Genomic DNA, 26,844 nt, shown 5'->3' on the forward strand with positions numbered 1-26,844 from the left:
TATAATATAATATAATATAATATAATATAATATAATATAATATAATATAATATAATGACCCTTTAAGGGCCATTTCCCTAAACCCTCTGACCCTTAATGCTCTGTCTTTTTCCCCCTCAAAGACACCAAGATCTTGACAAGTTCATCAAAGTAAATCCTGATGTCCTCACAAACAACCAAAGGTAATAAAATTTTTAGTGAGTTTTGATCAGGAAGAACATTCTGTTTTATTGTCCTTACGAAAAACAGCTTTACTACTAACCTGCTTTCTTTCTGTTATTGCACTGAAAGGAACAGCGGTCTGGATGACACCATCGCGGGGAGCCGTACAGCGGCCAGAAGTGATCAAAGGTGATGTCACCAAAGCTGCTAACGCACGTTTTTCAGCTGTTTTTCTTATTCGAGATAACTTTTTATTAGTGCTGTATTGATCTTCCAAACTGCCATCACTAACCACACTCTTTCACTATTTTAAACAGCCAAGACTTGGACAATATTATTAAAGTGAAGCCTCCTGCTCTCAGAAACACAAATGGGTAGGTGACCTTACCTAACTGATGTTGATGCAAGGCCCCGGGGGAGGAATTTTCTCTAGTTTTCTTTTGTTTTCAAGGGCCCCATTTGTAACCTGCATGCCTCCTGTCAACACCGAGACATATTGCACTCTTCTTGAACTGGTTGCTTGGTCTGGGGGTTCTAAGCTTCTTATTTGTACCAAGACAACCTAATGTTTGTTCCCTTAAGGAAAAGGAATTTCAAGGCTGAAGTGAAAAATGAATAAAACTAACAAGAAAAATATATATATTTTGAGGAAGCCAAAACGACTTGGAAAGGATATTTAAGGTTGTTCAAAATTCCCGATCCTAGGCTTGTGTGGTCTCGCAAAGCCTCATGGCACATTTTAACCTTGAGCTTACACCCTGAGTTTTGAACCTATTCCGCAATTTTCTATTTTTTAATTAACATAGAATTATGCTACTTTCTCCCTTCTCCTGCCCTCCTTTCCCCCCACCAAGATAACTTTTCTACAAACCTCTCTCATGATCCACAACTGCCAAATTGACAGCTTCTTTTTCTTTAATAGTGCTATGTACACATATGTACAGATATATAAACACAACCTACAAGAGTCCGCTTTTATTGCTTGTGTGTATATAGTTTCAGAGGTGATCACTATGGATAAGTAGAAAGGTAGTTCCTCTCTCAAGGTTAAAATGTGCCATGATGTGAAATTTCTCTGTCTCATACTATCACATCTGTCAATATCACCAGTGTTCTAGTCTTGTTGATGCAGCCATTTCTAAAACAGCAGAATTCCTGGTATCATGACTCTCACAATCTTTCTATAACCTCTTCTATGGAGTTCCATAAGCCACAGACGCAGGAGCTGTGACGCAGATGTGCCAACTGGGGCTAGGCTCCCCACAATCTGCTGATTTCTTCGTTGTGTCTAGTTTTGGTTTACTGTGCTGCTCTCCATTTGCTATAAAGAGAAGCTTCTTTGAGGAGGAGGAGGTAGCTATATTTATCTGTGGGTATAAGGATAAGATTTAGGATGTAGTAAGGAATTACGCTGGTCTACCAGAGTGAGGTAGCAGATTATTTTCTGAAGTCTATGATCACCCTAGCCTCAGGAAGATGTCTAGATTTCTAGTATAAGAAATGACTTTTTTTCCTGTTGAGTGGGCCTTAAATCCAATTATTTGGGTGGAGTTTTCTTGTTAACAGTAGGAGGTTTGGGAGATTACAGTCACGTTAGTAACAGGTCTATCTAATAGCCATGTTATGCAATGTCTGATTAGGGGAACAAGCCCCCCCAAAGCCTGCCTGTCCCCTATCACTGCCAAATGTGTTATATCGGCAATGGTAACTCTTACAGGAGCCCTGCCTTTGATTTTACTGCAAGAGGACATTTTTATAAAATGTAGCTTAATTTTAGCAACTCTTTGTCCAGAAATCCGCAGAAAAAAAGATATTTTTACCTTATTCTTATATGATCACTATTAAAAGGAATTAAAAAAAAACTTTTTTAGACAGCTTGCTCGGCTAAGCTAACTTGCCTGACTCTCCTTTATTACTAGATTTGACGATAAATAGCCAAGAATTAGCTTACAAAGGAGAAACAGAAAAGACAGCTCTTTTAAAAGAGTGAGTTTATGGACTGATTCAAACACCTGTATCTACTGTGTAATCATGCTACCCTCTTGATTTCGGCATAGGGAAAGAAAGAGAATTTTGAAGCAAATCTAAGTAGGATGAGCCATGGCAAAGTGACGAGACAGAGGACCTGCGCTTTTAGTGGCAGCAGAAAATTAGAGTCCTTCTGTGTTGGCTTTGCACACATTTCCAGCAGCTGCATATTTAACTCACAGTTAGAGTCCGAATAAACTACACTCATTTGTCAGAAATATATACAGGCATCCCTGAGACCCTAGGAACACAGCAACCAGAACAAATGCAGGTGGGCAGGGCATTTCCACTTATTCAATGGGAAATAGCGTGGCTCTTAGTGGTAATGGGAACCCACACTAAAGAGAGAGAGAGGTCATCATCTGCGGCCAGTACACTGATGTTAGGTTAATTATTAATGTTCTCAATTTCTGCTTCCGTAAGCTACTGAAGAGTACCTCATATTGCTAGTGATATGCAAGATTTCCTGGTTAAAAAATAAAAGCATCATTCACATAAAGCAAAAAATGTTTTTTTATTTGTGGTCAGAGTTCTACTTTTCCTGTTTGTTGACATATACTTTCCAAGATTTTAGTTCTGTGCCATGAGGAAAGGTTCTGCCTGTCTCCACGCTGCACATTTCTCATATTTATGCTCAAGATATAAACAGGTGTACATTATTCCATTGCATCACTCCATGTAATCAATCAATCTACCAATCACCGCTGTGGATGCTCCTCATAATAACCTCTGGAAGTGGTCCTGTATTTCCATAGTACTGCTGCAGTGATGGTTACTTTCCAGCCTTCTAACCACTTCTGCTGCTGGTCATGACTCTTCATTTCAATCCATCCATCCATCCATCCATCCATCCATCCATCCATCCATCCATCCACTGGGATAAACAGTAATCTTTCTAAAACAGGAATCTCATTATGTCATTCTTCTAAGTATCCTCCTCCAGTGTCTTCCTATTATCATTGAGTCACAGCCACACCCCTTAACCTTGTCTTCAAAAACTACCATAATCTGATATTTCTCCTCAGTTCTGTTACTCTTCTCTCACAAGCAAAATCCTTTCCCATCTCTATCCTCTCTGGCCTGTACTTTCTGTTTCCTCTTATTGCATTGCCAGTAACTGTGTTTCCTTCGGGTCCCAGCCTGGGTATTTATCACGCAGACTCAGGGGCGTTCCTTCCAATCTCTGTATGTACAAGATCACACACATGCGTTTCTTTAGTGAGTTATTATTTAATCATCTCTTTCTATCTATAAAGTCCTTAGAGGTATGGATGGGATTACCGTGTTTCTTCTTTTCCTTATATAGCATAGTAGCATAATCACACAATGTCTGATCCCTGTCAAGTGTTTAACAAACATAATACAAGCTGGGCACAGTGGCACATGCCTGTAATCTCAAAACTCAAGGAGGCAGAGGCAGGTAGATCGCTCTGAGGTCGAGGCCAGGCTGGTTTACAAAGTGAGTCCAGGACAGCCAAGACTACACAGAGAAACCCTGACTCAAAACAAACAAACAAACAAACAAACAAACAAACAAACAAACCAAACCTAAAAACCAAATATAATGTGAATAAAAGACTACATATCAGAGTAATCAATGCTTTATGATAGTCTACATAGGTAAAATGTATTGTATTATATCTCCAATAATCTAAGCCCCCATCACTGAAACTAAATAGAAAAATTATATTTTGTTATGACTGATTTTTTTTTTACTTGAGCTAATAACTGTTTCTTGCTTATGACAATCTCAAGGTATCACAGGGACTCAGGAACACTAAAATTATTAGTTGTGTGTGATATTTAAAATCCTTAAATCACACACGGATCTATTAACTTCTTGAATAAAACATCTTTATGTCTTATAGGTGTATAATACACTAAAGCCTTTGGGATTATCCTGTTTAGATAGAGAAGGCTGCATCTCTGGCAGATTAAAGATCATTTGTATGACTCTGGTTCTCTTCAGGTTACAGCAGATAGAAGTCAAACACAGAAAACGTGCCATAAAAGAGTTATTTTTACTAGACCTGGCTTGCAATAGAACCAGCGAACAAGTGCACAACGAGGTACTAGACCCACAGCCTCCAGTACAGAAGCTGACAGTCCTGGTGCTACGGACTGAACCCACAGCCATGAGCATGCAAGGCAGTCACCTTGCCAATGAGCCGTCTCTCAGCGCTGTAGTTCAGATGGATATAAAACAAAAACAGAAACAAGGCCTCAAAATTCTAGAAACACTTAAGGGATTTTACAACATGAATCAACAAGGAGTCTCCCAGCTCGCAACTTATTCCCTTCCTTGTTTTTGAAATGCTTATTACAAAGATGCTTAAGTTCAGCCACTTTATTAAAGGGGGGGGGGAGAAAAAATACTCAATGAAAAAAAAAGTATAAAAATATGTAAGGTCCTATTTTTCTATCTCAATAAGTTAAGGGATCATGTTAGCTATTTCACTAAATGCAATATTCTTTTCAAGGAGATTCATTTTGAGCTAAAAATCTGATGCCTAAGATCAATTTCTGACATAAAAGAAAAAAAAAACATAGTTAATTTTTGTGTGAAAACTCTTAGGTTTTGTGCATGCATTGGAAACTTTACAACAGCAGATTAAGTTAGCAGTGTAGAGAGAAGCATATTGTACCCTATTAATAAACACCTCCCACATGCCCACGAGAAAGGAAGAGTAGTTAGAACCGAGCTAATAACCTTCTCGAGTTGGAACGTATCCTAGGAAAAGCTGTCTGTAAGAACCTCCACATTTCCCCTTGATTTGCCCTCTTAGGGAGGACCGTCCTCCCTTACACGGTGGCAAGCACAGCACGTTATTACAACACGGAAGATTCTTCTACCGAAGAACATAGGTGTGGCTTTATACCTTAGATAACTCACATTCTGCTCCAAATGTTTTGACAGCTACACGTGAGAGGCATTCTTAGACCCATCACGGAGCTGAGCAGAAGTCAGGTCTAGAGTGCGCTTGCAAGTCAGGCCTTGCACTCTATTCCTAGCACCAAAATAAAAATGAAAAGACCCAAAAAGCCTTGGAGTCAAGTGTTTGCGCAACCTTGTAACATTTGGCTTGCACTTCTATTAAAAAACTCTTTTCACACCTTGACTCCCAGTTTTTCATCTTCTGCCACAGTGTAAAAGACACCACGAAATACACGTGATCTTAATTAAAGAGCATTTATTTTTTGCCTTCTTTAGCTTGGGCAGTCTAAACTTCTTTTACCGGATCTGCTGGTGTAGCTGCTGCAACCCATCAGTGTGGGAACCGCAAGAAAATGTGGACTGTGTGCTTTTCGTCACTTAGTTCCCTTTAAGTACTGGTATAGGTTCAAATAAAAACCCTATAGCTTTCCCAACCAAACTTGATATGTGCTGTTATCTAATAATATATATACTACCGGAAACCTCTAATAATGTGGTTTCTTTGATGGTCCACCTACTTTGGGAGTATCTTCTCTGAAGGCATGCACGGCCTTAGCTTTTGACTTACCCGTTGTAGCTGACGAATGCCCAAGAATCTCTCTTCCTCTGCTTTCTCGGTGGAGCCATTCTTTTTCCTTTTCTCCAGAACTACAGCCCCCACCCCAAAAAGAATGAAATGTGTAGGCAGAGAAACATTCAGTATTTGTAGCAGTTACACGTATTTTGGAAAAACTGTAGATGTCTGTCCTCAGGCAGAGAAACCAGATACAGACCTTTTAGGGTTATCTGAACAAACGAATATACTATATTGCTTAAACATACAGAGAGTACCGCCTCATAGTTCCAGATGTGAGGAGTCTAAGAGCGAGTCTTTGTGGCAGTGCTGGTTTCCTCTGAGGCTGAGAGGGGAGCATGATGTCCAGACTTTTCTACTTGACTTGTATCTTCACATATTTATACAACACACACACTTGCTCTAGTCCACGTTAGACCTTACTCGCACACTGTAACTAAAAGACATAGCTTTCTGACTTGCAGTGCTACCACAGTGGAGAAAGCACAGCTTCCTGGCCCAGAATTCTCATCTCCCGACATTCACATAGTCTGCGATCTTTCACCACTTACCACTGCCAGTTTGGGGGAATATCATTATATTTCAAACTGTAAGCCAGGAAGGACTCTCTTATGGGTGAAGGCTGCTAGATAATATGGTAGCTCTGATACCACAAAGATGGCTTTCATAAGAACTTGTGAAAACCATCAGGGTTTAGGCAAATTCGAATACTTCTAGCTGTATTATAAATTGGCAGGATTGACCTTACACAGCTTTATCTGAAAAACCCAAGAAATTCAGTTTTGAATTTTACATCATCACTCAGGTTAAAACAGCAATTGATGTTCCTGAAATACCGTATATTTTACATAGTTTCATTGGAATGTGTCAACTCACATTAAAAATATTTAAACAGATTTCTACTATTTTTTAAAGCACACTGATAGTACTTTAAGTGTGAAATTTAAGTGGCGATAGCATGCTGCTTAATTTACATGGTTTATCAATTATTAATGGCTTGGATATTATATGGGAAGTATTAAATCTCTTCCACATAAACATGAAGAGGAAACTTTATTTTATTTTGCCTCCTAACAATGTTAATTTTGTGAGTGATAATTCATATGTGCCTTCTTTGTACAGTAACCTTAGTTGAATCCAACATTTTGGGGCAGGAGAAGGGAGAATTGTAGGAACTGGAGTTAATTCCAAAGATGTGAGAATTTAGGACTGAAATGAGAACAAAAAGTCCCCTAAGTCTGTGGAAATCCATGACTCACTTCTACATTAGCACATCCTATTAACTATTATTCCTTTTTTTCCCCACTTGTTTCATTCACAGCTTAATCACTGTGCCTTGACTTGTATTTTCTTCACTAAAACCTTGTTGTATTGGCTATTAGGAGCCTCATTTACAAAATGAAGGCTGAGAATTATATCACGAAGGAAGTAAGGGGGGAAATGGTTCTGAGTGCCCAGCAGTTCTGCTCCTCTCTGGGCTTCATGACAAAGCCCTCCTCAAACTCATGAGAACATCAAACAAGATCTTTTAACGTTATGCCAATATGCAAATGACTAGTCTGTCATAACATGCCAGAGGGCCCTGTATATCATAGGAGGGTAAAATCATTGAGACGGCCTTTAAGCATCTCATTGCCGCATTTATCCTTTACCTCTTGAATTTCTGAGCTTTTATAGTTCTGTAATCCCACAGCACAAACAAAGTCTCCGGATGAAACATCTAAGTGTTTGTTCTATGGAGGCAAGTAGTTTGAATTCTGCTCTTGATTCTTCTGTAAGTTAGTTCATTGGCTTTGAGAAATTCAGTCTTTCCAGATGCTGGTCCTGTGTGCTTCTGTGAGATCTGAATGAGATAATCCATGTGAAAGTGCGGTTGGTACTTCAAGACACACCTGGTGCTCACTCAGTGGGAGCTGAACACTTTTCAGACTGGATTTCCAAAGCTTTCCGAAAAGTGACTTCTCTGTCATTTATAGAATCCACATTTATTTAAATGTTGTGATAATCAAACCTAGGACCTTCTGCATGCTAGGCAAGCCTGCTATCTATCCTACAGGGATATTCTAGACATACATTCATATTTAACCCCAGGCTTGTAGATTAAATAGCTCAATGTCCAATTTCCAGTCTCCTAAAAAACACTTAGAACCAAAATGATAATATCTATGATGATACATTGTTTTTTTTATTTGTTGTAATTTTTCATGTTTCCTACAACTGTGTTGTAAATAAAGTATATACACACACACACACACACACACACAAATGGTGATTTTGTTTCTCTTTATTTTCTTTTCTTTAGAGACCGAGACCTAGAAAATTTAACTGAAGTAAGTTCTCACATATTTGAAGACAAGAATGGAAGGTAAGATTAATTGTAACTTGCTTTATTTCTTTTTTTAAAATTTAAATTGTTTTATTACAATTTTTCACTTTGTATCCCAGCTGTAGCCCCCTCTCTCATCACCTCCCAATCCCACCTTCCCTCCCTCTTCTTCTCCCATACCCCTCCCAAAGTCGAATGATAGAGGAGGTCCTCTTCCCCTTCTATCTGACCCTAGTTTATCAGGTCAGAACTAGCTGCACTGTCTTTCTCTGTGGCTTGATAGAAGAAAAAGTGCGGAAGAGCCTTGAAACTCATTGGCACAGGAGACAACTTCCTGTTGGAGAACACCAACCGCACAGGCTCTAAGATCAACAATCAATAAATGGGCCTCATGAAACTGAAAAGCTTCTGTAAAGCAAAAGACACTGTTGTCAGAATGAAACAACAGCCTACAGACTGGGGAAGGATCTTCACCAACCCTATATCTGACAGAGGGCTAATATCCAGATTATATAAAGAACTCAAGAAGTTAAACACCAACAAATCAAGTAATCCAATTAAAAAATGGGGTACAGAGCTAAACAGAGAATCCTCAATAGAGAAATATTGAATGGCAGAGAAACACTTAAAGAAATAAATGTTCAATGTCCTTAGCCATCAGGGAAATGAAAATCAAAACGACCCTGAGATTCCATCTTACACCCATCAGAATGGCTAATATCAAAAACTTAAGTGACAACACATGCTGGAGAGGATGTGGAGAAAGGGGAACCCTCCTTCATTGCTGGTGGGAATGTAAACTTGTACAATCACTTTGGAAATCAATCTGGCACTTTCTCAGACAATTAGGAATAGCGCTTCCTCAAGATCCAGTTATACCACTCCTCGGCGTATATCGCTTTATTTCTTAGGAATTCTATATGTGACTGGATAAATGCTCAGAAGATTTTTCTGGGGAGTTGAATTGCTTTATGAAATTTAAATATAAGTACTATTTGAATAAAAAAGTTACAGCATTATAATATATAGTACAGAAAAATTGAAAATGTTCTAATTGTGTTAGAATTTCTCCTTCCTGTTGCTCAGTCCTGTTACTTGGTATAAAAGGTGTCATGAAAATTCAAAGCCTTTTACTTGGGTTGCAAGAATTTATTTTTACTCACTGTTGCTTGGTAGGTTTTCAGTGGTGAAGGAAGTACCCAGTACTTTCTTTCTTGTATATCTCTTGTTCAAAAGCACACAGAAATCTCTCCTAGCTACAAAGCAAAATCTCACTTTGAAATTTATTTGTACAACAGAGTTTAAGTGTGTTAAAACTATGAGTGACTGTTAATATCTTGTTTGGTATTAAGATACACATTAGGATAGAAGCTATACCTTATTGCTACACATAACTTCAGTGAGGGAGGATCTGATAACCTCTTCATGTGTAACACTGATCCTACCCATGTATGAAGGACTCAAAAAAAAAAAAAACCAACCCATTTCCTTTCTTAATCTTCCCAAGATGCCTCTGCCTTATAAATTCTAAGAAAGTACTAAATTTAAATATTCTTCACGAGGTCTGTGCTAAGTTTATTATTCTTGGAATGACATAACCTAATAATCATGCAAGAAAACCTTCTATGATAGTTTTGATTCCACCTTTTCACTACGTGCTATAGCCAAACTTTGGGCAGAGTGCAGGGAATCTTATGAAACAAGGGGGAGATAGTAAGACCTGGAGAGGACAGGAGCTCCACAAGGAGAGCAACAGAACCAAGAAATCTGGGCACAGGGGTCTTTTCTGAGACTGATACCCCAACCAAGGACCATGCATGGAGATAATCTAGAACCCCTGCACAGATGTAGCCCATGGCAGCTCAGTCTCCAAGTGGGTTCTCTAGTAATGGGAACAGGGACTGTCTCTGACATGAACTCAGTGGCTGGCTCTTTGATTACCTCCCTTTGAAGGAGAAACAATCTTACCAGGCCACAAAGGAAAACAATACAGCCAGTCCTGATGAGACCTGATAGGCTAGGGTCAGATGGAAGGGGAGGAAGACCTCCCCTATCAGTGGATTGGAGAAGGGCATGGGTGGAGATGAGGGAGGAAAGATGGGACTGGGAGATGAAGGAGGGGGCTAGAGCTGGGATACAAAGTGAATAAACTGTAATTAATAAAAATAAATAAATTTAAGAAACAAAGAAAATTTACTCACAAAACATCTTCCTTTCGGGTAAGAAGATTTTTAAATACAAACAAATGCAGAGTAATTTATTATGGATGAATACACAATATGTTAATTTTTGCATAATTATATGCATAATTCCCCACAAACTTTTATTGACATAGAAATATATATACACATTTAGAATCACATGAATGTAATAGCTTTAAATAGATGATGTTAGGGCCTGATGCATTTAAAATCAATACATCACATACCTTTGTAAAGTTTGAACAAAACAGAGAGAAAGGTTATTCTTTCTTCAATTCATAGTTTTATACTCAGAAAATTTAATGTATATTTAGCCAAGAATAATTTTTTTATAGTTTAAAAACTAAGATAGTTTCAGGTACTTTCCTATAATATTTTGATTTATTTTATTAGTTTCATTTTGTGTGTGTGTCAGAAATGATTGATTGACACGTTTTCCTCTTTAAAAGTTACATAGGATGAGATCAGCTAGATGGCTCAATCTATCAGATAGATGACACCCACGCTCAGTTAGCTCACAACTGTCTATTCCAGGTCCAGAGGGATTGCTTTCTCTGGCTTCTGTGGGCACCAGCACTCAAATGCACAAACTCACCCACAGGGAGCCTGTTTGAAAATAAGGCTTAATGAACATCTCAAGTCTGCTGTAGCTTTTCATGTCTTTGCCCCCAAAACTTACCAACCAAGAAGAAGAAAAATTGCTACTATTTCCACTACTTTTTCATTGAGAATTTCCTCTGTTCCAGGGGAGAAATGGAATGTGTTTATGTTCTGTTAAACATGATGACATTTTTAGATCAGCGGAAATCTAGGTCAGATCTCTCCAGTCTTCAAAGTGTTACCTTTCATTTAAAGCAAAACAGAAACTGAAATGTCTCAAAGCAACCTCTGGATCATTCTTTGCGATGGTGAATTCTGAAATATGTGGTACAAGGGGACCTTTCTAAAGGGCGCTGCTCTTGGGAAAACAACCGAGGAAACAATTTTCAGTGGATTTTATCCTTGATAAAAATACATTCTGTCATAGCGTTAGATAATTATAGCCGGTGTTTATGGATGATTATTGAAAGTAAGACAATGATTTCTGTGGAGCCAGCAAAGCAGACTACGTGTTTTGTATGTGTCCATGCAGGAACCAGGTAGATGTAAAGAAATACTGTCCACTGAGTGAAATTTTAATAAAGCAAAACCACTTATAAATGACCTTGATTTTGATTGTCAAACGCCTGTGTTTGCTCTTGCAGAATAGATGGCCAAGTCAATGGATTCACTAACACTCCATTCAAGGAATCCACAGGAACATCTGTCTATTCTTATGAAGCCAGGAACAGCCTCAGGTACTACAGACATTACAACGCCTATGACCACACTTACCCCTGTGTTTATTTGTTTACAGGCAAGCTAATTCTGTCTTTGGAGCATGGGAATTTCTATATGTAAATACCCTTCCATCAGAGTGTCGAGTCAGCAACTCAGTTATTGATGGGTTATACATAGAAGAATATAAAATGTAGTTGCTGCATTAAAGTCTACAGTTACACAAAATATGACTATGACATTGATGTCGACACTCTTCTTTTAGAGATTTATTTTATTTTCTGTTTGCACTTGAGTCCATATATGTGCACTACACATGTGCTGGAGCCCACAGAGTCCAGAAATTATCAGATCCCCTGGACCTGGAATAACAGGTGATTGGGAGCCCCCCAAGGTGGGTGCTGGGGATTGAACCTGGCTCCCCTGCAACAAGAAGTGTTCTCACCTATGAAAACTCCCCCCTGACTTAAGGGTATTCACCTCTTGAACTAGATCTGTCTATCATTAAATCTGGGGTTTGAATAGTCAATTAAAGTCCACTTTTAACTTAAGGTATGTGGGGAAACTTAGGGCTTAGGAATGAATGGGGCGTTAGGGAAACAGACGCTACAGTACAGGACATGGAGAGTTAAAATGATCTCCATTCTCTAAGACAAATTTCCTGAACCATCAGTTTTCACAATAATAATCCTAAAGTAGGACAAGACAGGGGATATTAATAATTAAATGGGAGAGGTGGCAAATTCTTCAGGAGTTGATTAATGATATGAGCATTTTCATTTGACCAGTTGGTTTAGAAGGAATATATGTATATAACTTTTTTTTTTGCATTAAATTGGAAAATAGTTTTGTTTTTATTGCCCTCAAAAGTGGCATTTCAACAGTAAGCTAACTGTTTTGTTTTTTTTTTTATAGCCCCAGTTCTGGGACCAGGAAGGCTGGGCCCAAGGACACCGTTGTCTATACAAGGACATACGTGGAGAACAGGTGATGGAAAAGTGCAGCAGATAGTTGACTTTTATAGCTATGAAGTGATCTGTGCCATGCAGGAGACAGTACCATTTCAGGGAGCGTTTTTCTCATGGAGAAGCTAGTTTAAGACTGTTGTAAGTTCTACACATCTAGTATCTTAAGTTGCTCCCAATATTTAGTTGATAAAGGACTTATAGTCATTGTGTGGACTCAAAGGTATTTCAAACAACTAATGAGTAACTCGTAAGATCGCCAACAAATGTTCTCAGGCAAATGTGTATGGCTGTGTGGCTGTAACAGTCTCTTAATTTGAGTCACCTTAATTCAAAGTCTCTACTCCCAATCTGACACAGAAAGTATATCTTCAGGTTGATACACCATGGCCTAAATTACAGAGAATCAATATCGCATATAACTGTTTGCTTGGAATGATGGATACTGAGAAAAGTGTCAACCAAGGTCATGGATTCACAACACATTTGGTTTCCAAGGAATATATTTTAAGAATGAGAATTGGCCAAATTATAGTGTAATATAATGTCAAAGTACACAAATGCAGACATGTGTGACATCTGTGAGTGATGACAGTCCCTATAGGCAGCTCAATGCCTCTGTGCGAAAACCCATGTGTCACTGACATATGCAACCTCTAAAGTGATTTTTCTCTTACTTCAAATCTCGCTCTGTGGTGGCTCCATTAGAGTAATTCCTACTATCTTTTAGTTAAGCTAAAAGATAAAACCTTTAAAAGAAAGTTAAAATAATAAGTAGTTATTGAACCCGGAAGAAGTTGGGACATAGATAAACAGCATGGATGATACACAGTAAAGACAAGAAATGAAACATCGGCAAGTAGCATAAAAGGAACAGACGCTTATTCCATACTTACAGGTACTCTGTTTTCACACATTGGCAACCCCTGGGATAGCACATCAATACATATTCCTTTCTAAAGAAGTGTCTCATTTAAACAGAGGCCACCAGCTGTCATATCAATCTTTAAGAAACAGTAAACTTCTAGAACTAAACACTTTCCCAGATTTTTTTACACATTGAATAGTTGATTACAAATTATTAACCATATTTATGCAAGTACTGAAACCAAAACATATTTGAGTTATTTAACCATATTGACTATGGTTTACTTTTGTAAACTACTATTGTTTATGTTATTTGAATATCTGTGTAAGCACATATAACCAGCAATTCTCATGTGGTTTCTGGGCTGGCTTCAGCAGTATCACTTCTGAACTTGACATAAGTGAAAATTACTTGGCCTCACCCCAGACCAGAAGAATCAGAAACTCAGCCATTTGGGGTCCCAGCTCTCTGTGTTTTAATAAACTTGACATGTTTCTGATGCAATCCTGTGTTTGAGAACTGTAACTATAAAAGACAATATGGTAGCATGTCAGACCAATAATCTGTAGGGTATTTTGAAAAGATGGATTTGCTACTGTTTGTTAATGTAACGTGACGGCGATGTCTCTCAAACATCTCCAGCTTTCTTGAAATCGACGCTGACAGCACAGTTGTAGTGCGCTGTCTCTGCAGTCAGGTTCAAGATTGAGTTATTGCTTGCCATTTACTAACGTAACAGCCTTGGCAAGGTACTCAAGGGCTTGTGTGAGAGAGAGAGAAAGTGTGTGTGTGTGTTGTGTGTGCACACTGGTGTTTTGATTTATTTTAGACTATATTACTTACTTAAATTACTTATCTGGCTAATTTCTGTAGTGCTGAGAATTGAATCCAGGGCTTTGTACAGACTGGGCCGATTCTTTACTGCTAAACTTTCTCTCCAGCCCTTCTATTTATTTTTTTGTTTTGAGACAGGATCTTGCCGGTTTGTCCAGGTTGGCTTTGAGCACAGTCTGTTGTCTTGTGATTTTCCTGCCTGTGCCTCTAGACAAACAGGCTTTATTTTAGAAAGTAAGCGAGGTAGAAGTACAGATCATGAAAAACAATGATGCCTTCATTGCTCACACTTAGACTAAGACTCTGTCTCAGCCTGTTCTGCTCCCCCCGGGGATGTGTTGACTTGCTCTGGCTTTTGCACCATCACTTCTTCTGACTGAAAGAATGAAAGGTGTAAGGCTATCACCTGGGTCTACGATGTCACAAATAATAAAATAACAGTAGTGGGTGAAGGAATATTTCCTTACCTGTGTGGAGGCAATTATATCAATATTAGGAGAAATGTTCTGATTTTCACATGTCCCTATGTTAATTTTTAGTAAATCGCCAAAGGATGGATATCAGGAAAATATCTCAGGAAAATATATACAAACTGTTTATTCAACTTCAGATAGGTGAGTATGATTGTATTTCCAACATAGGCATGAAGTGTACATCCACACACGTATATATGCAAACATACGCACACACCTTAATGTCTGTGAACATGTATGTATATTTCTCTTTTCCCCATCTTCTTTTGGTGATTGGTGGGTAGGTAGGAAACTGTTAGGAATATACACGAAGAGACCACAGTACAGTTTTGCACGCTTTTACCTGCTTCCTGGCTGCTGTCTGGTTTTTATGTATGTCATTTTAGAAGACCTTTTTTATGCCTTCCAAACTGCTTCCCTGGCCATCCTCTTTACTGCTGGTGATTCCGTGGAGTCCCCTGCCTGCTACATTACGAATACCTAGGCTTCATTGCTTGACTAGATCGCCCTCCACACTCCCTTCTTTCCAAAGGTAGCTGCATGGATTTATTGGGCCAATACATTCTGGATTCAACTCGATTGAGTAAGGACATACCTTATTTTTCGGTGTAACTTTAGCTTCTAATGCGGTGGTGGGCACAGTAAGTGATACTTGAAGGTTTGAACTCATATCCCACTTGCTAAAAGAAATGCAGTTAGAGTCATTATTTCTTGGATGGCATTCCCTGTCCATGGCCTCCCCAGTGCAAAGAGTGTCTCATGGGAAGAGACCATTTCTTCCTTTGTATTTCTGGCCCTTGATCTGGCCCTTGATTTCTGGTGCTTGTGGAATGAAATGATGATATATAAATGTAATTTTCTGCTTTCGGTGTGCTCTGGTCTTAAATGGGAAGATATATATGTATATGCAAGTAGTTGTATCGTAAATTAAAAGTTGCAAATATTTATAAATATATGTAAGCCACTATGTAATTTGCACATATATATGAATCATTGTGTAATTTACATATATATAAAGTTTTATATACCTATATGTTTGTATCTAGTGATTAGAATGATTGAAAATGTAAAACCAGTCAGTTTATCTACTCTTATTATTATTATTATTATTATTATTATTATTAATTACACTTTATTCATTTTGTATCCCCCCATAAGCCCCTCCCTCCTCCCCTCCCGATCCCACCCTACCTCCCCTTTCTTCATGCATGCCCCTCCCCAAGTCCACTAATAGGGGAGGTCCTCCTCTCCTTCCTTCTGATCTTAGTCTATCAGATCACATCAGGAATGGCTGCATTATCTTCTTCTGTGGCCTGGTAAGGCTGCTCCCCCCTCAGGGGGAGGTGATCAAAGAGCAGGCCAATCAGTTTATGTCAGAGGCAGTCCCTCTTCCCATCACTATGTAACCCACTTGGACACTGAACTGCCATGGGCTACATCTGTGCAGGGGTTCTAGGTTATCTCCATGAATAGTCCTTGGTTGGAGTATGAGTCTTTGGGAAGTTCCCTGTGTTCAAATTGTCTTGTTCTGTTGCTCTCCTTGTGGAGTTCCTGTCCTCTCCATCTCTTGCTATTTCCCACTTCTTACATAAAATTCCATTCACTCTGCCCACCAGTTGGCCATCAGGCTCAGCATCTGATTTGAGAGACTGCAGGGCAGAGGCTTTCAGATGCCCTCTCTGGCAGGTTCCTAGGTTGTTTCCTGTTTTCTTCTTCTGGCTTTCAGAGGCCCTCTGTAGCAGGTTCCTAGGTTGTTTCCTGTTTTCTTCTTCTTCTTCTGATGTCCATCCTCTTTGCCTTTCAGGATGGGGATTGAGCATTTTAGTTAGGGTCCTCTCTTTTGCTTAGTTTGTTTAGATGTACCGATTTTAGTGGGTTTACCCTATGTTGTATGTTTATATGAGTGAGTATATACCGTGTGTGTCTTTTTGCTTCTGGGACAACTCACTCAGGATGATCCTTTCCAGGTCCCACCATTTACCTGCAAATTTCATGATTTCCTTATTTTTCTTAACGCTTTTCCTCTTTTACTTTCTCTTTCCCTCAATCCCCTTATTCTCTGTTTGGATTCATTTTTTAATTTTTTTTATTAATTACAATTTATTCATTTTGTATCCCAGCTGTAGCCCTCTCCCTCATCCTCTCCCAATCCCACCCTTCCTCCCTCTCCTCCATCCATGCCCCTCCCCAAGACCACTGATAGGGGAGGACCTCCTCCCCTTCCATCTGACCCTAGCTATTAGGTCTCATCAGGACTGGCTGTATTATCTTCTGTGGCCTGGTAAAGCTGTTCCCCACTCAGGAGGAGGTGATCAAAAGCAGCCACTGAGTTCATGTCAGAGACAGTCCCTGTTCCCCTTACTAGGAAACCCACTTGGAGACTGAGCTGCCATGGCTACATCTGTGCAGGGGTTCTAGATTATCTCCATGCATGGTCCTTGGTTGGGGTATCAGTCTCAGAAAAGACCCCTGTGCCCAGATTTCTTGGTTCTGTTGCTCTTCTTGTAGAGCTCCTGTCCTCTCCAGGTCTTACTATTTCCCCCTTCTTTCCTAAGATTCCCTACACTCTGCTCAAAGTTTGGCTATGAGTCTCAGCATCTGCTTCAATACCCTGCTGGGTAGAGTCTTTCAGACAACCTCTGTGGTAGGCTCCTGTCCTGTTCCCTGTCTTCTCCCTCTTCGATGTCAATCCCATTGCCTTTCTGAATGAGGATTGATCATCTTATCCAGGGTCCTGCTCAGCAATTTAAAACAAGGAAATCATGAAAGTTGCAGGCAAATTGTGGGAACTAGAAAAGATCATCCTGAGTGAGGTAACCCAGAAGTAGAAAGACACACATGGTATATACTCACTTATAGGTGGACATTAGTCATATGATATAGGATAAACATACTAAAATCTGTACACCTAAAAAGAAGCTAAGCAAGAAGGAGGCCCCTGGGTAAGCTGATGTGCTTGGATTCTTGAAGGGGTGGTAGAGGAGTGGTGCACATGACTAGCTCCCTTAAACCCTGGGCCAGGGACTTTGGGCCAGACTGCTTCATTCAGACCTCCTCAGTGGATGCCCGAGGATGGCAGTTCCCTCGCTGTTCTGTGTCTCTGTTCTCTTTTCTATAAAGTCAGTCATGAGATAACCGGCCTGACTTCTCAGGACGAACTGAGCTGCTGAAGGAAAGCACACGGACACATCATACTTCACATGAGTGTTCTATAGCGTATGGTATGCATGCACAGTCAGAACCATCTGAACAGTTCTCTTGGTAGGGTGACAAGCGTTAGTGTACAGGGATGCAGCTCACCACAAAATTAATTTATGCAGGTACGACATAAGTATTGGCTATTTTTATTTCATTACCTTATCATGTTTGCTGCTCTAGAAACTCTGGACCCATGTGCTAATAATGCCTCAAAACCAGTAAAATCTACAGGGAGTGGTTTAAGACAATTCTAAGACCTTTCAAAAGGAAATAGGCCTTACTTAAGGTTCTGACATGATTTAAGATTTTTGGCTCTTGTTGACCATATCTGTAGTTCATTTGTTGTAGAATATTAAGTTTCTGAATAAGTAAGGAAAACTACTTTTTCCTCATCAAATTTGGCAGGGCCATCCCTTCCTTTAGAGAAGAAGTTAATTTTGGCGGGATCTGCACCCTTGACTCCCGCTTCTTTCCACAACACCAAGAGACTCTAACTGTATGGACTCATCATTTATGAGTTTATAAACACTCCTGAGTGGATTTCTATTTTGAGCTTATTGAATGTTTTCAGAATTAAAAATTTTCATTAACCTGCCGCACAATTTCCCTGTGTAGTGTAGAGAGTGATGTATGTAAATTAATGAAAATGCTCTTCTAGCTTCAAGGGAAACTGAGACTCTTTTCCTGCTCAGACATGCTCTGGTTTTCTGGTAAATTAAAACCTGAGACATTTCCCTTGTGTTGTTTCCTTGACATCGTTAGAGACTTAATCCTATTATGAGGATGAATAAACAGCACGTTTTTAGATGCTAGGGCAATTCCTACAGCTCCGTCAGGATCACCATGCTCCCACGTGACTTTGAAGGCACACGCTTGTCCCTACATGATGGCAAATTTTAAATGGTTTGTAATTCTTATGTCACCACAGGTCTGTCATTGAAAGAGATATGTGCACTTACTGCCGCAAGCCCTTGGGGGCAGAAACCAAAATGATTTTAGATGAATTACAAATCTGCTGCCATTCTACTTGCTTCAAGGTAAACCCATGCTTATTTCATGCTGCTGAGTATTAAGGTTGTACAACAAGAAAAATGCATCTGTTGAAATGCTTGGAATGAAGTCAAGGCTCCAAGCACCCTGCGGTCCACATTACGCTGCTCAAGTGTCCCTCCATGTTCTGCAGCTCCACTCTCAAAGGTCTATGAGTACTGCCTTGGCTTCAGGCTTAGAATTCATTCGCATGCATCTCTCGGGAGACTTAAGTCTGTGCAAAAGAGAAACACCTGTTCATTCTTAAGTTTCTGCCACATTTTAATAAACAATGCATTGCGTCATATGTGTAATAAAATCACACACGGACAATAGACTGTTGAGAATAAAGCCAGCGGCTGTCCTGTCATGAGGTCAGGTCTTCACAATGGTTTAAACTCTGCCTGCCATTGAGACCGTGGTTAAGCGTGGCTTACTATGTAAAAGAGACATTCGCTAGCAAAGGCTTCCAAGTGTTAATGAGCTCTTTTTCCTCACCTTGTCTTGTGTCGGTCCTTGCACCTCTCAGTGCAATAGCCTGAGCACTGCACTGGGGTCTGAGGATCTCAGTTTGGCGTCTGCCCTTCAGTATGGTGGCCATGTGGCTTTGGGCAATCAGTTAAGTGACAACAGCCTCTGTTTCCGTAGCTAGAAAACAGATCATTGGCTGGGCTGTGGCTCCCAACACTGGTTGCAAGTTATAATCATAAGAATTGATGAAGGGAAAAAAAAAATCCTTAGAATACTGGGACAGAAAATTTAAGATTTCAGAGATTATTTTTGTACATTGGTAGTATTCAAAGCTCCTTAGATTTATCTAATGTGCATCCAATTTCAAAATCACTTGCCTAAGTTTAAGTCTTCTCTAGTGGTCGCATGCTATGCTTGAGGCAAATTATTCATTTTAGCCAAATAAATGTACCGCTTTGTCCATTGATTGCTTTGGTGCATTATTTCGACTATAAAACCACATATCTAGGCTTGCAGGATGGGTCAGCCTGTTCACTCAACTGCAGCCAATCTGATGATACGAGTTTGATCCTTAGAACCCACATTCTGGAAGGAAAAAAAAAAACCTAATTCCCACAAGTTTTTCTCTGTCTCTTGAGTCTCATGGCATATATATTTATGAATATCCAGTAAATAAACAAATATAAAAAACAAACTAAACCAACACCCAGTACAGGATTATAAAAATATGATCTGAAAATTAAACAATTGCTTGATTTTTAAGATGAAAGTATTTCTAGTTGCATAATATGCTCCCCTAAATAAAAGCGTATACGTACATAAAATCTTCTAAAATAGGCATTCTCATGATTATTGCTTTGGTAAATTGAAATAAATTTCATTTATATTTTAAGTGAGTCATTTCCATTTTGAAGCATTAGAGGCTCTAACAGAACAAAAATGTTCCTTGTGCTCATAGAAAAAGACAAATTGTTCTACAGCCGTGAGAACGGAGAACTACTTAAACTAGTTTTAAATGTTTAATAAATGAATCAAAGACCAATTGCTTTAGTGATTTATCTTGAAAACCAACCAGTATTTTGAAAGCTGGGCAATCACCATTCAGCACCAACGTCTAAAAACAACAACAACAACAACAAAACCAGAAGGCAACTCTTGCCTGCTTCTGTAACCAGCACACTCCTAACACCCCAAACCCATCCCGCTATGATCAGCAGCTTGTTTGGTTCAGCAGGTTCGCACAGCTCTGCCTTGTGGAAGCAAATGAGAAATACAAACCTGTGGTTTTGTTTGAGACAGTGGGTGGATATCCTGTCCTTGGCGTAGCCAATTTGCAAAAAAAAAAAAAAAAAAAAAAAAAATTCTATCTGTTCGGTCGTGAGTTGCATAGAAAACCTCCGTGGGGGCGCGTCCCTGCACGGCACCTGCCTGCCACAAGGTGCTGTAGAAACTTCTGTGAACTTAGGGCTGTGGTAAGAGGCCAGTGCGCTCATTTCCTCCGTGGTTCCTCTTCAGGGCTGACTGCGACTTTCTAAGAGGGCTGGTCTTGGAAGAACTGAAAGTTTTCTGTCCCTTCTCCCCTGAGGATGCATTTTCAGTTTGTAATATAAACTTGTTTTCTTTAGTGTGAAATATGCAAACGGCCTTTGGAAAATTTGCAAGCAGGTGACAGTATTTGGATTTATCGGCAGACCATTCACTGTGAGCCTTGCTACTCTAAAGTGATGGGTGAGTGTTACAACCTGTGAGCAGAGCCATTCTTACTAACTCTGGCGACTATCTAGTGTTGCTAAATATGAGGTATTTCAATAAAAGTCAATACTTTATTAATTACAACTAATGAAAAATAAGCAGGCTAAACTGTGGAAGTATTTGGTTTAATGATATAAACCCATCAATATTTATACTTTTTTTTCGTATGTGGAAAGTTTTCCAGTTTGTGAAAAAGAAATATTTTTTTTTCTGATTTATTAAATGATTATTTAAGTTGAATAATTTCTGTGGATGCTTTTTTTGTACTTTAACTTGGAAATACATTTAAATACAGTCTGGTAATTACAGTCAATGCCTTTTAATGTTACTTTTACCTGAAATAGTTAATTTTATATAATTTTATGTTAAATATAACATTTAAAGTTTTGAGGTTTTTTTTTTTTAACAATGCAAGACCAAATGTTTCTATAATTTGGACTCTTAATTAGCATCAGTAAAGAGAAAGCAAGATGTTATGGGCATGCATTTTTAACTAAACATGAGAAATTTAAGTGCTGATGTAAAACACTTGAAGCATATGTCTGAACATAAAGTCCTATGCCATTTAACTGATTATTACAAGAGAGTATGGTCAGTTTATTTTTAGATTCAACAGTAAGTACAACAAAGAGAAACAAATTGCTATTGAGGGCAAGGTCCATAGTCAAAATGTTCAGAGGGCCTCTATTCCTGATGACTTCGGTGTAGTGAATGGAACTATTTGGGATTCATCCATTGGATCAAAAGTACAGAACTTAATGGCAAATGTATGAGCTTAATGAGCTACCGGAGTGGCTACATCTGGAAAAACATCCATAAACCCGCATTCCATCAGGCTTCAGAATAAAAAAAAAACAAAAAACAAAAAAAAACCCAGCCTAATTGTATTTGTACTTTGTCTTCTGCTTTCTCCAGATTGTTTCTCATATTAATATTTCTTTGTAAGCTTGCAGCCCTAACCAATCTAACATTCTATCCCAATTCTGGGTGTCCATGGGGTAATTTTAAAACTTTTACTCCTAAGAGTCCCTGACATGACTTAGGAGTGTGCTCAGCAAAGAGTCACTGGCCTTCATGTCTCCCTGTCTACTTACGTGCCCTCCATAATAACACTCTAAAAGGTCATACTCATAAGCCATGACTCCCACTTGTTCTTCAATATGTACACACAGTGAGTGGCGCTTCATGCTTCACCAAAGCCGAAGTGAGGAATCCAGGCCTAGAAGAAATGGTGGAATGCTTAAGCCAGCATGGTTTTCTGGGAGAATGATTGTTTTTTTTATGTTAATTTTGGGTTTCATTTTCATATTGATTTATGTGTCTACCTTTGTTTTTAAATTTTCAGCAAAATGGATTCAATAATGCTTACATGTGGAAATGAAGAGGAAAGCCTTCATTAAAGAAGTTAAAGCTACATTTTAAGAATATGTAATCTAAGAAAGAGTTACATTGAAGATTATCTCTTATATCAAAATAACATTTTTGTTGTTGCACAAATAATCTCATTACTTTGAATAAGGTCACATACATGAAAAGAACCATCTGGTATCTGGCAAAATTTAGTGATAAAAGGTCCACATAATTCTAGTCACCAAAGCAAATGGCAGTAAGAATTGTCAACCCTAATGAAGCCATCCCTGCTCCATTTTTGGCTGCTCATCATGGTTTCCATTATAATCGAGTTTTTCATCTTCTCACCTATCTTCCCTTAGAATTAGAGCATTATTGACACCCTGACATATAGGCTGCTGGAAGGAAGATATCCTTTTTTCTACAAAAGAAAATGTGCCTAGAAATTTTTCTATAAAGTTTTGCAGCAAGATGTCAACATTAGAAGTTGTTTGGACCATAGAAAATAACTTAAAGTTCTCAGTCTTCTGTGACACCACAGACATGAGACAAAATAATTTCTAAGGTTCCCCCTCTGCTCTTCTCATCCTCTGATTCTGAAAGAAAATTGAGTTTCCTGTTTAGAAATATGTTGGCATGTTTGTTAGCTATATTGGGACTTATAAGCAATTCCACCTAAGTGTCATCCTTCAGTTTCTCACAAGCATAGCTTTTATAGACTATTCATAAAACTGAAATAAATATCTCTATGGGTGATAAGTAAACTCATGTGACATGTGTAATTTGTTAAACTTTCTTTGCATGCATTTCAAAATCTGGGTGTACAAATAATATGAGCAGTAATAGCTATGGATTACAAACGTGTTATGTATGTTCGTGTTATAGTTTATGCTTGCAGAAGGCTTAGAATAATAAAATTAGCTGTCAATTTCTGTAATGTTTGTATATCATACAGTTTTTATTTGGAAAAAGTTCCTTTGCTAAAGAATTAGAAATTCAATAATCATACAAGAAATCATTATTAGTGCTTACATAGAAAAATTAAACGTAGAAAGTATGTGATAGGCACGTGGCAACTGTTTCTTAAAGAAAGAATGACTGGAATGTTCTGGGACAGTCAAATTCCCGGGCACTTGTAAGCAGTTATGAGAAAACAAACAAGGGAAATTAAAAGATGACTGCATGATTTGCAACGTGATAAATTTAAATAATTATTCTCCAGTGTAATAAGTCTATGCATCTGCTCCTCTTAGACACTGGTCCACAAAGTGTTAAACACGAAATGCTTATCAAAATTCAGCAGTGTATAATTGTCCTGTAGGGAGGGAGCCAGAAAAAAACAATTAATAATAATTTGATATTCATTAATTCATGCTTGATGAGAAGCAGTGGTAATTGAGCCATATGTTTTATTGTTCTTTTATTACATGCTATCAGAGTGGATCAAAAGAAATAATTTTCTTAGAGTTGAAATTGACTGCAGAAAGCAAGGATTAAATCGCCCTCGTCTGTCTTAAAAGTACATTAGCATTTCAATGGCTTTGTAGTAATTAAAATCATGTGAATATCATTTAAAAATATAAAAATCTGAAGAGAACTCACTTCTCACTTTTCTATAGCCGTTTTATGGACACTTTCTTGTACAATAATGTATTAAAGCAAGCCATAAGCTGTTGGAGAAACAGTATACACATATCAGACAGACAAAGGTTTCTGATTCTTTAAGACTACTCCATTATGTCTGAGCATTTTCTCACTATTGAAACGACAGGTTCTTTTTAACAATTTGGAAGATTTCATTATTTTTGCCATCAATTAATTGTGATATAATTGGCACACTGCTCCTGAACAAGATTACCAAATCACCAATACCATATCATGAATTCTGATGTAGTTTTTTTGTTCATTTTTTGTTTTTGTTTTTCTAGACAGTTTTTCTGTGTAGCCTTGGCTGTCCTGGATTCCTTTTGTAGACCATACAATCCTCGAACTCAGGGAGAACTGCCTACCTCTGCCTCTCTGAATGCTGGTATTATAGGCATGTGCCACAGTGCCTGGCTCTGATGTAAAATTTTAAAAAGTCTCCATAAGAGAAATAATAGTTTGATAAGACAGTTTCCTTTGTGAATGGTGTGCAGATGTGATGTATGTGAAATTACATATTTGTGTGCAAGTTTGTGGAGGTTAGGGATAGTTGATTCTTGCTCAAGTTATTTCCCTCCCCTTTTCTGAGTCACGATCTCTCTTTGAATCTGGAGCTCGCTGATTCTTCTTAGCTATCCAGCCACCTTCAGGTACGGTCCCATCTCCTTCCCCACCATACACTCTTGCAGGCATAAGCCACCATGCCTAGATTTCATAGGAAGTGCTGGGCACCAGACCTGGATTCTCCTTCCTGTGTGGTGAACACTACATTGTTCATCCCTTCCATCACTAAATACCCCAGACTGACCAAAGCCATGCCCTCAAACCCACAGCAGTATCCTTTTATAATTGAAAAGTACAAGAAGGGCTATTATTTCAGAACAGACTTTGTTAACAGAGCATGCGCTTTTAAAGGAAGGTCAAGAAAGAAGAGCTGATTCAATACATCCTAAAGTATTTGGCTGCAATTGCTCCTTGGATCTGAGTAGTAAGACAGTCCAGCTCCCACTGCTGGTGACTTGCTGATTTGTTTACTCTGATGGAAAGTTGTGAGCATTTGGAACAATGTCCTGTTCAGCTGGATTCAGAGCTCCAGCCAAACAAGACTGACTTGCAGTTGCCAATACAATTGTTTTGGTTCAGCGTAAATACATTGATTTGTACAGTTCTACCTGTCTTACAGGAGTCGGTAATTTCCTTAGAGGCACCCATAAACAACCCTCTTAAATTGTTTGACATTCAGCTTTAGAATATTGATTCTCTAATGCACCAGGAGCTCAAGCATTCCAGAGATTACTAATCTGCTTCTACTGCTCACCTTATCTGCATATGATCTATTTCGTTACTTACCTTTCGGTCACTGACTGCTTCATTTGTACTTAGAATTTTATTTGAACTATTCACAATGCAAAAGTTGGGCAGCAACTAGGGTGGTGTTACCATCCCAACACTTGTGTGGTTGGGTAGAAGACTTCTAAATCGAAAGCCAGCCTGGATGACGTCGTGAGACCCTTTCTCAAAGGGGAGAGCATAGAGCAGGCACGATTCCTTGGATCTTTGACCTGTCATTTGGTAAGTGTGGCTTCTGGGAAATGGTTCTCCAGTAGGAAAGTGCACAAGGTAAGAATGATTTTTTTTTTTTTCAAGTGTAAAAAAGAATCCATAGTTTCTAACCTATCATCATTCATTCATTCAATTACTAAACAGCTCTGGCCTTTTCTTTGACAGTCTGTGTTGTGTGATTTTTCTTGAGGAGACATGAGTACACACTTACTCACCCTGGCACTAACCCTTAAGGTTAAATCTGGAGCCGCAACAATCAAAACATGTCAGGTTCACCTGCATGTCCTCAGCTGTCTAGTTAACTAGACTAAAAAATGGTGAAATGAAGACACTTATACAATGCTCCTCCAGTGGGAAGAGGGACAAACAGAGGTATCTAGGAACCCTCCTGGCCTAGGCCATCTTCTCCCAGTCTGTCCTAACCAGGAGCTCAGACAGTGTAGACATTGCGAAATTTCTTCCCAAAAGGCAAAGTATGCTTCTGGTTGGCATCAGGCTTTAGCATTTTTGGCGATCTCAATTCCGTGGGGACCATTGTTTGAATAGCCTGATAACCAGAGTGAGGGACACAAGTGTCTCTTTTTAGAATCCTTTGTTCCTGCCAGGAAGGTTACAAACCCAGACAGGGTACCTGTCCCACACGCGTCTAGCTTGGTGAACCTGTGAGAACTCTGGTTGCTTTCAGGAATGTGAGCAGCTCAGTGACAGCTGTGTTGCTGCCCAGCCAGTGTGGACATCATCTCCAGAGCTCCCGCAGGACCTGCAGGCAGGGCTCATTGTAAAGCCCCTGTCCCTGCAACTGCTTATTGTCTGTAGAACCTTAGCGAGGCCTCTGGTGAATCTTGTAGCTTTCTGAGCTTCCCCAGCTTTCTCAGTTTTGGTTGGAGGAAATGGCTACTCAACAGCCTTGGTGCTGAACAAAACAGCCAAGGTCCCTGATCTCACTGAAGGGAACTTCCATTCTGTAGGGGGAAAGGAAGTGGAGGAGCAATTTGAAAGAGAGAGAGAGAGAGAGAGAGAGAGAGAGAGAGAGAGAGAGAAAACCCACAGTCATAAACCCAAGCAGGATATGAAGCATGCTGACTGTGTGAATAGGGTAGTTTTGCACATAATGTGGCAGGAGGGGGAAGGGCAATTTCAAATAAGACCTGATT

The 26,844-nt window shown here is 39.1% G+C and overlaps 1 protein-coding gene across 1 annotated transcript in view; it reads left to right on the forward strand.

Moving 5' to 3' along the window:
- The window catches only part of Scel (sciellin), a 101,823-nt gene extending 78,576 nt beyond the window's left edge, over positions 1-23,247 (forward strand). Inside the window, exons 23-32 of the mRNA XM_055609796.1 lie at positions 123-182; positions 292-351; positions 480-536; positions 8,002-8,064; positions 11,471-11,563; positions 12,459-12,530; positions 14,750-14,824; positions 18,810-18,918; positions 21,007-21,109; positions 22,479-23,247. Of these exons, the coding sequence (XP_055465771.1) occupies positions 123-182; positions 292-351; positions 480-536; positions 8,002-8,064; positions 11,471-11,563; positions 12,459-12,530; positions 14,750-14,824; positions 18,810-18,918; positions 21,007-21,109; positions 22,479-22,495 (709 nt within the window). The 3' untranslated portion in view covers positions 22,496-23,247. The remainder of the gene's footprint in view (positions 1-122; positions 183-291; positions 352-479; positions 537-8,001; positions 8,065-11,470; positions 11,564-12,458; positions 12,531-14,749; positions 14,825-18,809; positions 18,919-21,006; positions 21,110-22,478) is intronic.
- Positions 23,248-26,844: the final 3,597 nt, after the last annotated feature.

The sequence above is a fragment of the Psammomys obesus genome, unplaced genomic scaffold (assembly GCF_907164565.1).
Source record: "Psammomys obesus unplaced genomic scaffold, mPsaObe1.curated_primary_1811, whole genome shotgun sequence".
NCBI classification, from domain to species: Eukaryota; Metazoa; Chordata; class Mammalia; order Rodentia; family Muridae; genus Psammomys; species Psammomys obesus.